General features: G+C 47.5%; 1 protein-coding gene across 1 annotated transcript in view; it reads left to right on the top strand.

Moving 5' to 3' along the window:
* The window catches only part of AP1B1 (adaptor related protein complex 1 subunit beta 1), an 896,137-nt gene that overhangs the window by 688,592 nt on the left and 191,045 nt on the right, over positions 1-16,500 (top strand). Inside the window, exons 17-18 of the mRNA XM_069619269.1 lie at positions 8,647-8,776; positions 13,513-13,597. Coding sequence (XP_069475370.1) covers positions 8,647-8,776; positions 13,513-13,597 — 215 coding nt within the window. The remainder of the gene's footprint in view (positions 1-8,646; positions 8,777-13,512; positions 13,598-16,500) is intronic.

The raw sequence follows: 16,500 nt of genomic DNA, 5'->3' as shown, positions 1-16,500 counted from the left end.
AATGTTTCGTGAATTGCTTCATCTATGGAATCATGGAGTTGCATATGATGGGCATGATGCTGTTTTGCAGTTGTGTTATTACAACTGATGGTATATTTACTTGACGACCAGTTCCGTCGTGTTGAAATACAGAATTGTTTCCTATTAGTCGATGTCCAAGGTTTGGTGAATATTCCGATCGAATTGATCCATTACATTCATTCATCTCATAGGAGTCTTCATTCATTTGGTTGTCCTTAGGATGCTGTCGTTCTTGATGACTTTGAAAAAGATCAATGGCTGTTTCTGGATTGGTTGATTCTTCTCGTCTCTGCTGTGCATGCGCCCAGTTTCAACTGGTTTCAGCTAGGAACACCTACAAAGGACAGAGGTTTTGGGAACCTCCATCGCTTCCTGCCTTGCCAGACACACTGGAGCCTGGGTGGACTTCAGGGCTGAAGCCTGCCAAAGGCACAGCTCACAAAGGACCCAATCTTGCATGAAAGAATGGGGGGGACTGAAAAAAGAAGAGGGGCCATTTTGAGAAAATGGCTACCCATAGGTGCTGTACTGCAGCTGAGACATCAGTCTGCTTGTAGCTTGCACAAAAGGTAGTAAAATATAACCACTGCCACCAGCCATTTAGGCATGTTAGTTACTGTTACAAAAAGTCACAGGCGCAGTGGGAAAGGAGTTACAATGTGTGTGTTGTCCCACAAAAGTATAGGTAAGCAAGATATGTTACCTTCCTACTCTTGGGAACAGTAATTCACCCAAGAGAATAATATAAAAGTAAAGGTAAGAGGGAAGTTCAAGGGACTCCCCAGTGGCGCTGCACAGAGGGTGGTGTGTGTGTCACAAAAATCAACCACAGATACTTGCATTGAAATCTGTGGTGGAGAGCAGACTCCACAAAACAGAAACAGATTCCTAAACTAGAGCAAACAGAATGGGTGAGTGGGGAAAATGCCACTCACAAGATTAAAATCAAAAAATGTCCAGAGCCCAGCAAGTGCTGGGGGTCTCTCAGGTTAAAGGGAATTGCCACAAACAGTAGATTCTCCCTAACACTTGTACACCCACTCAGAACAGTATTCATCATCCTCTGGATAGTGGTGGGTGCATTTACAGCCCAAAAGGCAACACCTTGAAATGGTTCAAGCCTTCAAGGGTTGAAAATGCAGTTTCTCCAGCATGGGGTCTGGCATGGATTCACATGCTCATGAATATTCCCCGTCAGGCTGGGAGTCCTCGGTAAAGAAAAAATCAGTTTCAGTTTAGTTTCTGAACTGTCTTTCTACTAATAAACAATCACTGATCTCTGGGTCATAGTGCACCCAGCCAATGACTGCCCTCTACCTCAGCCCCTCCTCTGGCAGCCATCTTCAGATTTTTACCGCACGTGTAAGGAGATTTTCTCGTTTTTCTGTTAAATCGAGCCTCAAGCACCACCGTTTATTCTTCCGATCAACGGGGACCCGTTTTGGAATTTCCAACGCCCCTCAAAGGTGAAGTTTTAGTTGAGTGACGCTTCTTGCAGGATTCCAGAAGATCTGAGGCCTCCATGGACGCGGCCCAGGACAAGGGTAGCTCAACGCCCGGATCCAAGCTGTTCAGGAACTGCCCTGGATGCGGTTTTACAGAATGTTTTCAAGGAGGACGAGCATTCGAGATGTCTCTACTGCCTTCATGAGGACAAGACGCACGTGGAGAAGGACTGTGCGTTCTGCAAGAACCTATCGGAACGGACCATGAGGGATCGTCGTTCCCGCCTCGCCAGCAGGTGAGAAGAAGTAAAGGTCCGAGTGGTCTTCTAAGTCCTGTGAGGGCGCTCCGGCGACGGGGGCCCAACAGAAGGCTAAGCACAGCGAGTCCGCTGGCACCGGGAGCGCCGAACGGTCAGGCTCTTTGGCTGCCAGGCAGGACGCACCTTCCCCGGCACCATCAACCACGAGCCAACGCTCTGGTTCAGGGAAGAGGAAATCCGAAAACCTGGTTAAGCTTCTGGAGAGGCCCCGGTCGATCTTGAAGGACTCAGCCGAGGGGGAGTGAGGCGGTGACCCTCCCCCCCCAAGGTGAAGGCTTCAAGCGCGCCCAAGGTGGTAAAGGCCTTGATTCACCCGGCTAAGGCCTCTATCGAGGGAGTTGCGGCGACCCTGGCGAAGCCTGTGGAGGCTACACCAGTGGAGGCGACCTCGCGGCCAAGAGTTTCCCTGCCACCGTGGAGGGAATCCTCTTTCCAGCCCAGCGACAAGACCCCGGTGGAAAAAGAGGGGGGGAGGCCGGTGGCCATTACGGACATGGATTCAGCCTCTGAGGAGGAGCTGGTGGAGGCCGTGAAGAGCCTCAACGAGAGGTTCGAGAAGGTACGATCCCACGGGAGAGATCCCGAAGAGGTGGTCGAAGATAGCGACGGTGGTGCCGACTAGGCCCCTGTGGAGGAGCAGCCAGCCCTCCCGTCGCAGCCATTGTCCGAGCCTCAGGACAACTCGGTGGCCATTTTGATGGCGATCCAAACCTTATGCACGGAGATAAGGACGAGATTACCACGAATCCCGGCGGACGATCCAGAACTGGGCCTGTTGGGAAGCCCTCCGAACAAGCGGAAGAGTTCACCCCCCCGCCCTTCATGCCCTCGCAGCCAGTGGAGCCTTCATCCCCCTCGCCGGATCCCAGAGATGACACGGCGACGGACACGACGACGGGGACGGATGACGGTGGTGACGACGGGGATGGACCTTCCATCACCACCCCCTCAGTCTTCCCCCGCCCGATGAAATTGGCTCCTTTCACTCCATGATCGCCAGGGCATCCAAGCTCTTCCAGCTCTGCCCCGAGGAACAGAAGAAGGAAGATTTCCTCTATCAACGGCGAGAGGCCAAGAGAAAGACGGACCTCGCGGTACCGTTACTCGACGATATTTAGGACGAGGGACTTGGGGTCCTGAAGAACCCGTTCACAATGCCTACCAAGAGGGACCGGTACGAGAAGAAGTACTGCGTCCCCGACGCCGCCCCCTTGTGCGTCAGGGCTCAGCCCACGCCGGATTCGGTAGTCTCAGCGGCGGCCAAGAAGAAGGTGGCGGGAGCGACAGCTTCGACCTCCACTTCCCCACCTGACGGCAAGGGAAAGAAATTGGACGCCATGGGGCGACCGGTCATCTCGTCGGCGGCAACGATAATTAAAGCGGCCAACGCCTTAGCGATTGTGGCCCGTTAAGACAGGGAGCTATGGTACAAGATAGCTCCCCTACTGGACTTCCTACCAGACTACAAGAGGGCGGAGGTCCTAGAGATTCTGCAGGAAGGTGAGGCGGCGTTGGACCACGCCATAACGGTGGCAACGGACATTGCCGACACCGGGTTTCGCCAGTTAGGCAACGGTGTTTGCCTTCGATGACAAGGCTGGCTCAAGGCGACAGACTTCTGTCAGGACGTGCAGACCAGGGTGTTGGACATGCCGTTCGATGGCAACATCCTGTTTGGGAAAACAGTGGATGAGTCGCTGCAGGCCATCAAGGCCGATACAGATACGGCCGAGCCCTGGGAGTCCTTCAGCAACAACGGCCCTTTCGGAGCTCCGGAGACACAGTGGGCCTCCAAGGGATCAGGCGGTGGTTCCTCTGCGTACCGCCAGACGGCCCACTCCTCGTCCCAGGAGGCCTACAGAAGTCGCAGCAAGGATCTCGTCGTCGCCAAGGCCGCCTCCAAGCAAGATTGAACCGGCCGTAGCGTCGGGCCCCCACCGAAGCACCCCGGTGGGAGGCCCGCTGGCGAAGTTCGTCAGCGTGTGGGAGTCCATCTCCACCGACCGTTGGGTGCTGAATGCCCTGGCCCACGGGCACACTCTCGAATTCCAAAAGAAGTGTCCCCGTATTCCTCCCGTGGCCAGGAAGGAAAATACGTCCCTCAACTGCTGTTGGAGGTGAAGGCGATGCTCAAGAAAGGTGCCATTGAGCTCGTCCCCAAGAGGCTCTGGGGCTCCGGAGTATACTCAAGATACTTCCTTGTCAGAAAGAAGACAGGCGGTTGGGGCCCCATCCTGGACCTACGTCGGTTGAACAAATACATCAAACCACAGAAGTTCAGGATGGTCACTCTCCAGCACATGCTGGGACAGCTGGAGGAGGGCGACTTCCTATCATCGTTCGACTTGGAGGATGCTTACTTCCACATCCCCATCCTAAAAGGGCACCGAAAGTTCCTCAGATTCGTAGTTCAAGGACGCCACTACCAATTCAGAGCTCTGCCATTCGGATTGAAGTCGGCACCCAGGGTGTTCACCAAGTGCCTAGCACCAGTGGCCGCGTGGCTGCGCCTGCAGGGGATCCACGTCTACCCCTACCTGGACGACTGGCTCATCCGTGCAAGGACAAGAAAACTTGCCTTCAAGCACACGGCGAAGACCGTCCGCTTACTCACGGAGCTGGGTTTCTCCATCAACTACGCGAAATCCCATCTGGTTCCGTCGCAGGCGGCACTGTTTCTGGGAGCGAAGCTCGATACAGTGAAACGATTGGCGTCTCCGTCGGGGGAAAGGACAAAGGCCATTTTAGGCAAAGTGCAGCGCCTGCTAGCCACGGACGTGGCCAGGGTGAGATCCATCAAGTCCCTCCTCGGAATGATGTCCTCCTGCATCTACCTAGTGCGCCTGTGCAGGCTAAGGATGCGTCCTCTACAGGAGTTCCTCGATGCCCGCTGGATGCAAGCGGCAGGCAGCTTCAAAGACGAGATCCCGCTCAACAAGGTTTTCCGTCGGGCGATTCAGTGGTGGGGCACCCGTGCACACCTCACGGCGGGCACGGACTTCCAGACCCTGGCACATCAGGAGACGGTGACGACGGACGCATCCCTGGAGGGATGGGGTGCGCACACCGGAGATCTCCACACAAGAGGCCTTTGGCTCCCGGAAGAGCGGTCTCTCCACATCCACATCAACATCTTGGAGCTCCACGCCGTGTTCTGGGCGCTCAAGTCGTTCTTCCCGTCCCTCAAGGGCAAGGTTGTGAGGATCTTCACTAACACCACCACAATGTTCTACATCCGGAAGCAGGGTGGCACCAGATCCCCAGCCCTATCCAAGGAGGCCCAGGATCTGTGGCACTGGGCCGTCTCCCAGGGGATGTTTCTGGTTCCCTTCCATCTGGCAGGAATAAAAAACACCATCTCCGACTCACTCAGCAGGGAGCTGCGCTCGTGCCACGAGTGGGAACTACGCCAGGATCAAGTGGATCGGCTCTTCCAACGATGGGGCAAACCCAGATCGACCTGTTTGCGACGGTGACGAACTCCAAGTGCCAGAGGTTCGCCAGCAGGTTTCCCCAGCCAAGGAGCATGGGCGAAGCTTTCTCGTTCCCCTGGGACGGCCAGTTCCTGTATGCGTTTCCTCCGTTGCCGCTGCTGCTTCGACCCATAAGCCAGCTCAAGAGGTCCCAGTGCAGGATGATCCTCATCGCACCGGCGTGGCCGAGACCGATCTGGTTCCCGGACCTTCTGGACCTCTCAGCGTCCCCACCAGTCAAGCTGTCGACGGACGCAGATCTTCTCTCCAGAGAGGGAGGTGCCATTCTTCATCACGACCCGGAGTCGCTGAACTTGCAGGCCTGGCTCCTGCAGCACTAGAGTTTGGAGGGTACGGTATCCCGACTGACTGCAGAGAGGTTCTTGCAAAGGCCAGGGCGTCCTCAACTCTCAAGTGCTACGGACATAAGTGGAAGAGGTTCTCTGTCTGGTGCCGTGCACAGAAGATCAACCCTCTATGGATTACGGCACCTCAAGTGCTACCATACCTACTGTCGCTGGCCAAAGTAGGTTTGCATCAAGATGCATCTGCCAGCGACCTCCTGATACACCAGAACTACAGGACGGCCGTCCTTGTGGTCTCATTGACTGGTGAAGGAATTTATGAAGGGACTGTTCCGATCGTTCCCGCTGGTGAAGGCTCCAGCCCCGGCATGGGAGCTCAACGTGGTGCTAACCAGGCTCATGGGGCCGCCATTCGAGCCCTTGCATCCGGCTCCGTTGAAGTTCCTGTCGTGGAAGACCGCGTTCATTGTGGCCATCACCTCTGCACGGCGTGTGGGAGAGATTCAGGCCCTATCCTGCAAGCCTCCATACTTGACTTTTCACGATACAAGGGTGGTGCTGAGGACGCACCCCTTTTTCATGCCCTAGGTGCCGTCAGACTTCCATCTTAACGAGCCCTTGGTGTTGCCAGTTTTCTTTCCGTCGCCTTCGTCGCCGGCCGAGAGGACTTTGCACTCGCTGGATGTAGCTAGAGCGCTTAAGTTCTACGTGGACCAAACGAAGAGTTTTCGGAAGACATCACAGCTGTTTGTGAACTTTGGACCTGTGAACCAAGGGAAGGCTCTCTCGAAGGCTTCCATTTCCAGATGGCTCTCCGGCTGCATCATGCACTGTCATCGGTTGGCCAACCGACCGTTGCCCGGCCGTCCGAGAGCCCATTCGACCAGAACAATCGCTGCTACTACGGCGTTATTGTCTGGTGTGCCCCTGCTGGACATCTGCAGGGCTGCTATGTGGAGGTCGACGCACACCTTCACGAGATTCTACTGAGTCGACCAGGATTCCAGGGAGGAGTCCAGAGTCGGCCAAGCAGCGCTGCGCAACCTGTTCGCCTGAAGGTGGGCCTGGTGAGGAGGTAAAAGTTGCTTAATGTTGAGTTTATGTAATGCTTTATGTTGAGCCTTTTGCCACCTCCAGTGGTTGTGCATGTGTGTACTGCTATGTATTCTTATATGCATGAGCATGTGAATCCATGCCAGACCCCGTGCTGGAGAAGGAACAAGTTACTTACCTGTAACTGTTGTTCGCCAGCATGGGTCTGGCATGGATTCACATACGAACCCTCCCTCCTTCCCCTCTGCGGCTCTTCACTTGGTCACACTGCCACTTTACGTGCTACCAAATCTGAAGATGGCTGCCAGAGGAGGGGCTTAGGTAGAGGGTAGTCATTGGCTGGGGGGCAGTATGACCCAGAGACCAGTGATTGGTTATTAGTAGAAAGACAGTTCAGAAACTAAACTGATTTTTTCTTTACCGAGGATTCCCAGCCTGATGACGGGGAATATTCATGAGCATGTGAATCCATGCCAGACCCATGCTGGAGAACAACAGTTGCAGGTAAGTAACTTGTTCCTTGTTGCTTGGCATGGTCTGTCAAGGCTATTTGCCAATAGCCTGAGGTTAGATCAAATGTGCGGAGGAACTTGGCAGAGTTTATCCACCAGCTCATCTGTCCTAGGTAAAGGATGGGCATCAGTCTTGGTGACTGCATTCTGAGCCCTATAAATCCACCCCGAACCTTAAGTCTTTGGTTCCTGCTTTTGGTACAAACGCAACAGGACATGCAGACATGCCCATGGACTTGTAGACGGTTCAATGACCCCAAGGTTAAGCATCTTATTGACTGCTTCCTTTATGTGGTTTTTTACTTGATCAGATATTCTATAGCCCCTGCTTTTGACAGGCAGACTGTCACCAGTGTTAATATAATGGTGGCCCCAAGGGGCCAAGCCTGGTGTCAGAGAAAGCAAGGGGGGAAACTCACTTAACAGATATTTGCACTCTGCTGCTGCAGTGTCAGATCTGAAGAGTTTTTCTCCTTCTATAGTCTCATCTGAAGGGTGTCCCCTGAGGAGGTCAGGTAGAGGTTCACACTCCTCTCGTCTTCCTCTTGATCAGAGGCTAGAATCAAAGCTCCCAGTTCTGGTCTGGAGGCAGAAGTCTTTAGACGGTTGGTGTGAAAGACCCTGGGGCCTCCTTGGGGTTGACCAAGTCCACCAGATAGTTCACCTCGCCAGGTTTGTCTACAATCATGAAGGGACCTATCCATTTGTCCTTCAAAACCCTTTGTTTTGTTGGGACCATAACAAGAACTAGCTGGTCTGGAGTAAACTCCACCATGTTAGCTTTCTGGTCATGCCAATGCTTGACCAGCCTTCAGGTTTTCAGAAGCTTCAGTCATCGAGTGTAGCATCCTCTGTCTGAGGCCTAGTACGTAGTTACATAGACTGGCTTTATGGGTGGAGCACTCTCCAATCCTCTCATCATGGCCAAAGGGCCTCTGAAAGGATGACCATAGAGGAGCACAAAGGGGCTGAAACCCACTCCAGCTTGAGGCACCTCTCTATAAGCAAAGAGAAGGCATGGCAATAGAAGAACTACCAAGAAGAAAGTGGGGCATTCTAAGGAAGCTAGCAAAAGTGCTGGGGGGTCTCTCCAGTTAAAGGGAATTGGCACAGAAACTGTACATTCTCCCTAAAACATGGATGTGCTGGGTGTGGGTCAGATGGGGTTAGTCTGGGTGCGAGCAGGGTATGCTGTTTCTATGTAAGAGTAAAATGGGTGAGGTTCTGTATTCAAATACGTTTTGCCACTACTGAAAAGGTGTTAAATGGTGTCTTTGGGTCCAAATGGCATGGAGGATTCTCTGGGTGTTAATGCTTTTGTCATTTCCGTGAGTAAGTGATGTGAGGTGTTTATGGATGTGGGCAAGTGTGTTCATTGTTTATGCATGTAGTTATTCTGGTTGTACTAGGGTGTGGGGTACATTTTCTTTTATTTGAGGTCCCTTTGTTTTGTATAGTGGAGACTCATACCGTTAAGGTTTGTTAATTAACCCTCACTTCCCCATTTGTCCTTTCAGTTTTGGATTGGCACCTGCAGCTCCTCTTCAGATCCATGCCCCTCTTTCCCCTAACCAGACTGTGGAGGTTTCCCTGCCACTCAACACCGTGGGCTCTGTCATGAAAATGGATCCTCTCAACAATCTCCAGGTGAGTTACGGAGCATTTTCAATCGTTCTATTAGGTAGATTTTCGATTTATGTGAAATCCCCTTCATCTATGAGTCCCCCAGCACTTTTTGCTGGACTCCTGGATTTTTTTTGTCCGTTCTCCCGAGTAAGTGGGAACCTTTTCCCACACTCGCTCATTCTTTACCCCATGTTTGGGATCCATTTTTATATTTCTTTTTTATATCTTTTCCTTGAAGTCATGCTTTCCTCCAGGTTTTATGGCATCTGTTATTGACTTGTGCAGCACACAGAACTCGCTACAGTGTTAGAGCCCCCTGGGCTCACCTTTTTAATTGCTGTTATTGCCCTTCCTGGAGCATTAGCCACTAACCTTCGCTTCAGTATGAGTGTACCATCTATGCCTAGATGAGGTTCCATCTCCCGGTGAGCCTTACAAATACCTCAATCAATGAATTCTGTTAACATTATCTGGACCAATAGACCCAATTGAATGACAAGCATATATGGTTGTTTGCATATTGGATAACGAACACTGGGTTCAGCTGTTTTGGTCTCTAATCAGACAGACTATATTACCACCAACACAATAACAACCTCTTGAGACCAAATAGACACCCAACATAAATCACCTTTGTCTCCCTAAGGTAGAACTTCAAATGCATTAAACACTGCAGAGCATAAAATAGAAAACCTGACTGGGACATTTGTTAGACCTTAGACTAGAAAACGTAGCAACACCGAAGTAAACACATTTTGGGGAAAAATCAACACTCCAGTCAGTATCTAGAGCAGTCTATACCAAGGATACTACGGGTTTTGATCTTCCCTAATTTTGACACAATGAAGATTCATATTCAACCCTTTCAGAAAAAAACCTGAATCATAACTAATTTGAAATGGGAATTAATCGCATTACTGTACAGTGTGGTTATCTGAGGGGGTGGCACAGTACACCATTTATCCGACAAGGTAGTAGTGCTGTAAGACCAATACAGTGGTGCTTGGCTGGGTATAAAAGCTTTATAACATAACTAATGTACAGAGAGCATATCGACGTGTTCACATTGAAATCCTCAAAAATGAAATCGCTACTCTAAATAGGCCAGCATCCACAGCGAAAACTATGCGACTTTAGATTTAATGGTTCCAGAGTATCAAGGCGAAATTAAGATCTGAAAAGCTAGGACATTTTCCTGGATGAGTTTATGCCCAGAAACTAGTGTGTAGTTGTGCAAAAATCTAGTGCACAATTTCACCCCAGATACAATTGTATTAAATCTACAGGCAGCTTTAGAAACACTACACCTGGAAACTCTCCGAAGAGTTCAGATGGGGAATCAGTTAATAGTGGAGGCAAAATGAGTGCAAGGGACAATGCCAAACAAGTAGAAAGTATTTTTTTAAGAAATAAGATATGGGAAAGGAAACTGATAAAACAACAACGAAAAAATATCACTTTCTCTGACCCATTAAGTGACTATTCAATGCCAGGCGTTGATGAAGGGGAGTTGGAGGTTCAAGAAAGCGAGGAAAAACAAGAAGTAAAAACAGACAACAAGTATGACCCACTCCAAGTAAGAAACCACAAACAGAAACCACTTAGAAGAACAACATTTAGTTTTTAACTTCTTTTCGAAACAACTTGCACCCATAGAACTATAGGAGATAATGAAAGGACTCTCATTTGCTCCCAGAAAAGGTCTAGATATCACTAGAATTTACATTGATCTGTTAAGTACACAAGTAATCCCAAAAAAAAAAACAATTTCACATTTTTGATAAACGGGGAAACATAGACACATGTGAACCAAATGACATTATACTTGAAGTAGTAAATACCCTTGCATCTTAAAACTTAGAGACCAATATCATGCAACGGGAGGTCATTCATGACTCATAGTCCATGTGTTTTAGGAATAGCTAGGGAAATGAAACCCAGTTTCAAATAACTCCTGTTACCACTTACCAACACCATAGACACTTTCTGGGACCTCGTGGTCAAGGAATTAAGAAGTTTAGAACAAATGCCTTTAACCAAACCTCAAACAAAGCTAATCGAAAATTAGCAAACGACACACTGCAAACTTTTCAAAAGCCATTCAATTGTTCTAAAACAGGAAGACCAAGGAGGCAACGTTGTAATTCTAGATTAGAAGGAGCAATACAGATCAGCGCCCTCTCTTTGTTATGAACACAATGCACTGTGAGAAAATCTCTGACAAACTCACAAGAGAATTACAATAAACATTTTGTGATAATCTCCAACACTGGTTTGACAGTTGCACAAAAGAAAAGGTTTTTCTGCCATGAAGACCAGTGATCAGTGGCAGGGAATTCTTGAGAACCAATTTGGCAACACAGACTAGCAGTCAAATCCCGCTGCAAAATGACAACATGGCTATCTCAGAGACCCTAGATGTACTCAATATATTGAACAACATTGTACTTTGGGATAAAACTCCTAAATGAGAATTCTGCAAAGCGTGAGAATCCATTCAAAATTATACGCAAGATATACATTTGTGATAAAATTCCCTCTATGAAGACTTCAAGTGTCCTCTCCAAATGGACAGCTTCAAGTTTCTCCAGCAGTTGCATGCGAAAGCTAAAAACAACCTGGCAGGAACAGATTCATCTGTAGAAACCGTGAAAGAGAATCCCATTAAAGTAAAGAAAGAACTGGAAATAATGGACTGGATCAAAATGGGGTCGGAAATGAGGCTTGTAAAACCAAAGAACAGTTTCCTAGTAGTGGGAAAAAAAACTGGGAGAACTGCCTAAATATCTGCTGAAACATCCAAGCAGCAAATCAAGATCTGTTTTTCTAAGGGCGCGCCTAAATTTAATTCATACAGGCGAGATTTTATAAATCAGAAGACAAAGCCAGAATTTAATACCGTTTTGTAAAATCTGTGCAAATCAAAATAAGCAAAATCTGCACCATTTGCTCTTAGAATGTGAAGGAACTTGGCAAACCAGAATTCTGTACTTTGGGAAATTTGTCCATAGTCTGGAATGTCTGCATTCAGAGAACTTTTGGAATCGCTTGATCTCGGAGAAAAACACTGCCTTGACGATTGCAGTGGGTCAGGTTCTTTTAAAACTTGGCCTGACTCAGACAGGCGTTTGGCAGACTGGGACAAATGTTTCTTAAAGAAAAGTGGTGAAATGTAATGATAGAATTCAAAACCTGAGGAGGAGGTGAAGGTTTTTTCTCCTTTATTGTTTTCATTGGGGAAATTTAAGCTTTCCTTTCTTGTTACTTGTTTGCTTCTTCCTTTCCTCTCTAAAGGCAGGTCTTCTGTTAGTAGAATTGTATAAAAGAATTGCGAATTCAATGTTGATCTTAAATTGGCAATAAGTTGGTATTTATTATTTTGTAAAGATCTAATTTGATCAAAACAAATAAAAAGAAAAAACCATTTGTGATAGCCTTATAATTTGAGATGGAACAGGAACTGAACGAGCTGAATATGTAATACAGCTTTACATATGTATAGCAGCTTTACATATGTATAGCATTATTATTTTGTAAAGATCTAATTTGATCAAAACAAATAAAAAGAAAAAACCATTTGTGATAGCCTTATAATTTGAGATGGAACAGGAACTGAACGAGCTGAATATGTAATACAGCTTTACATATGTATAGCAAAAACAATTTGCCCTTTCCAGATCTAGAACTGTATAAAGAGATCAAAAGGATGTACACTAAAATGTTCCATAAACGTACCAAGCACAATTTAATTCTTCACGCTGGAAGTGGACACCTAAACAGCTTTGAGAATATTACCAACTGCCAATTCCTAAGGGTCAAAAGAAACTGGCGCAAAGCTAAATTTTTTTCAATGATACAAAAATTCCACAATCAAAAAACCAGCACTAGAAGTTAATTGAAAATGTGCCCTGTGACAATGTGAGGCCACGTAGATTTTAAAAATGCATACAATGCAAGATGGACAAAATATTGGGAGCGAGATGACTTTGTTCCTGTAAATAATTGATCATTTGTGTCGACTATTATCCGATTGTCCTTTCGGATACCCTTGTAATACATAAAGATTCCTTGTGCGTTAATTTAAATGTGTCTGAGAGTTGGCATATACTTTTCACTAATTGACACCTTCTGTTCAATGACACCTTGAAGAACTTAAACACATAATCCTTCTCATTTCTGTATAGATTATCTAATGTTTGTGCTGATTTGTGCCCTCCTATGACTGTTTGCCTTCCCTGCCCCCTCACACACCTCTTTATTCTTCGCCTTATCCTTCTCCACCTCTTGTTCCGATGTGCCTTTTCTTCCCTCTCCCCATTGCTTTCTGTTTGCTTGTCCACACTGTTTTTGACTACTTGAACTCTGTTCTATCCTGCCCTTTCTTTTTCCCTTTTGTTGTCGTCCTTTCTGCTCAATCTATATATCTGTATCACTCCCTATCCCTGGTCTACTGCTTTGCGCCTCTCCCGCCACTCATTTTTCTCACACCCCTCCCCCATGTCCGTTTCCTTCTACCCCACTATGCCCATTGTTTGCTTACTTCCTTTTTCCTTATCCTTACCCTGGTTTCTGTTCTTCCAATTACCCTCCTCTCCACCTGCACATGTTCTTTTCAATCCCTTGAATTGTGATTCTCCTTTTCAATCCCACCCTCACATTCACCACGTTTTTTCCACCCCACAATGCCATGGTTTGCATCTTTGTTCTCTTTCCCATTCATGGTTGTGTTTTCCCACTCTCCCCCTTTTTGTAAACAGGTGGCAGTGAAGAACAACATTGATGTTTTCTACTTCAGTACGCCTTACCCTCTACACATCCTGTTTGTGGAAGATGGAAAGATGGGTGAGTTGTAGGAATACCCTAAAATATCAATGTGTGTAGTTTATGTATCTTTTACATAGCTAGGGGGTGGGCCATGTTGGTTTTAGCAATCTTGGGAGCTGTGAGTCTGCACAACTTGAAGTTAGTGTTCCATGGGTTTCTTAATTGAGTAGATTCAGGCTAGAGGCACTCATACACAATTGAGGTTTTGAATATGTGGGCAGCAAAGCATTAGATGAAAAAGTTTTCTTTTAATCTCAAAGCAGGGGCATTGTCTAGTTTGCTCAACTAAACCTTTCCATAATCCTGAAACTTATGTTCCTCCCCTACCTGGCAACTTAAACTCCTCATTGACTGTCTCTTACAAATACAGCTCTTTTTTGTGCCAACCTTGAACTTGGTTCTAACCGAAAGTGTCTTTATTTGTCGAGAAATGCTCCTTCATTGGCACCAACATTCTCACCACTATAGATCCTACGGTGTTTATTAACATTTGCATGATCATTCCAAAAATGTCTCACAAATGCTCGCCCCATTCAGGAAACGTATTGCCTTACTGAAGATTGTTGGAAAAGATTTTTTTTTGCAGTATTCCATCATTAGCATCACTGGAACTCCCAACCTTTTGCTACTGTTTGATTATTGTCCTGACTTTTTAGTATAATTAGTACCCGACGAGGGGGGTGTGGCGTCCTCCCAGCCAATGAGGAGGCTCAGAGCGGGGTCATTACCAGATGGTAATCCCGCCGAGCTGAGCCTCCTCAGGGCTGGAGGCCCCCATCTCCCTTGCCGTTCCATGGAGGCCATTTATTTTGTTTACTTTTTTTCAATGTTTTTGATGCCAGCCATGGAAAGGGAGAAGGGACTATGGAGCGTCTTGCAACCGAAAAAATACACTATTAGTACCCCATTGTAATAGGACGGGGTACTAATAGCAATAAGCCCTGAGACTGGGGGGGACATTACCGTGTCGGGTAATGCCCCCCGGTCTCATGGCTTATTAGCTTAAGTAGAGCCTTTTTGCTTTACTTTCCTCGTTTTGCTCATCTGTTTTTGAGGGGCTCTGGTCAGTCCATAAGACTACCAGAGCAGGGGGACTCTCTCACTTCCTTTTAACAGCATTTCATTTTACTTTCACAATGTGTCCAAGACTGGCTGATGGCAACGGATATTATTCTGCAATGTTTTTAGTTTTATCACATGTGAACTTTTGCAATTTACAGCATAATGCCTTTTTTGAGTACCATGTGCTCAGAATTGGAGTAACACACGTTCTCCAGCATGGGGTCTGGCTTGGATTCACATGCTCATGAATATTCCCCGCCGTCAGGCTGGGAATCCTCAGTAAAAGAAAAAACAGTTTCACTTTCACTTACAAACTGTCTTTCTGCTATAAACCAGTCACTGAACTCTGGGTCATACTGCCCCCAGCCAATGACTGCCCTCTCCCTAAGCCCCTTCTCTGGCAGCCATCTTCTGATTTTTACTACATGTTCAAGTGTTGGCAGTCCTTGTGTTTTGCTCCAAGAGCTTTTCTACGTTTTCACACTTTTTCGATAGTTTCTATTTTTGTCAAATGGAGCCTGTTGTGTGCTCTTTCGTTCCTTTGATTGGCAAGCGGGGATCCGTTTGTCGGCTTCTTTCAATGCCCTCAAGGGCAAGAATCATCGACAGTTATATCAAAGATTCCAATTGGCCATCGGACCTACAACGCACACCGGACCGTGTCAGCGGAGAAGGAGGGAGGCTCTCTTCAAACTCTGCTCCAGCTGTGGATTGAGGAACGTGTTTGTGGAGGACAAACACTCCCAGTGCCTCTACTGTCTCCATTTGGCATGTTAGGCAAGATTGTATACAGTACCCTGTGGGAGACTGCACCAGCCTTGTCTTCTTGGCAATATGAACCCAACCTTTGGTATAAGTCTGTACTACAGAAGTTGGTACAGTGACTGAGCAGCCAGGCTTATCTCAAGAGGGGCTCAAGAGGGGTCAATGTGAGCTGAAGTGTTGTAACATAGTTTCACAGTGACAAGTATCCAGATAACACTTATACTCAAGGTTTCTTGATTAAAATAATTATTAATTTAACAGTTGAATAAGCCTTTTTTTTTTTAAGGGAGCAAATATGTAACACTTAAAATACACTTCACAATACACACTCTCCGTTTCAATAAATCGGCAGATACCCTGTTAGGATGGCACACAGACACTTCCTACAGCCTCAGGTGACTTCAATAACTATGACACCGTGCACATTGATATATCACTGGTACATTTAGTGCAATACTGAGTTTGGTGTCAAAAAGGGAAAAGGTTAGAGGGAGAAAAAAATGGTTAACAAGTTTCTCCAACAGGTAAGCACTCCCCCCCCCCCCCAATAAGTTTGTATTTGCAGTTTTAAACAATAACCTCTTCCAACATGAAGGTTCAACCCCCCCCCCCCCCCCTATCCGGGTAGTGTCCTTGAGCTTGCACGGTTTTCTCAGAGGCCCTTCTTTTGTATTGATGGTCTCTTCTGGGTCCCTCTTCCTATTGGTCCACCAATGTATGTCCTTCATAAGTCGCCTTCCCCCGGGGATCTGTTATTCCCAGGAGACTCATAGACCTAGGACACCATGCCCGGCGTGCACTGTCCCTTAGGTATCTCAGTAAGCTTGACCAGTCAGTACAGAATATATTGTGCTCCCCTTGTATCGAGTAAGGGAGCCATTCCATGGTGACAAAGGACCAGATTTTCACTACCAATTTGTGGTCCTGTGGGGGGGGGGGGGTCTCTTGCCTTCCACTTAAGCGCCAGAACCAAAGCTGCTGCTGCCATCATGATCACGTAGAGTTTGCGGCTTGGCTTTGAAGTGATTTCCTCTAGGACTGAGTCCTATCATTGCTAGCACCCGTTCCCTCCCATCTTGACCCCTAGGACCTGC

The sequence above is a fragment of the Ambystoma mexicanum genome, chromosome 10, assembly GCF_040938575.1.
Source record: "Ambystoma mexicanum isolate Mex_15411 chromosome 10, UKY_AmexF1_1, whole genome shotgun sequence".
Classification (NCBI taxonomy): Eukaryota; Metazoa; Chordata; class Amphibia; order Caudata; family Ambystomatidae; genus Ambystoma; species Ambystoma mexicanum.
Note: the sequence above shows the minus strand (reverse complement) of the source record. Positions and strands in the feature narration are given on the sequence as shown.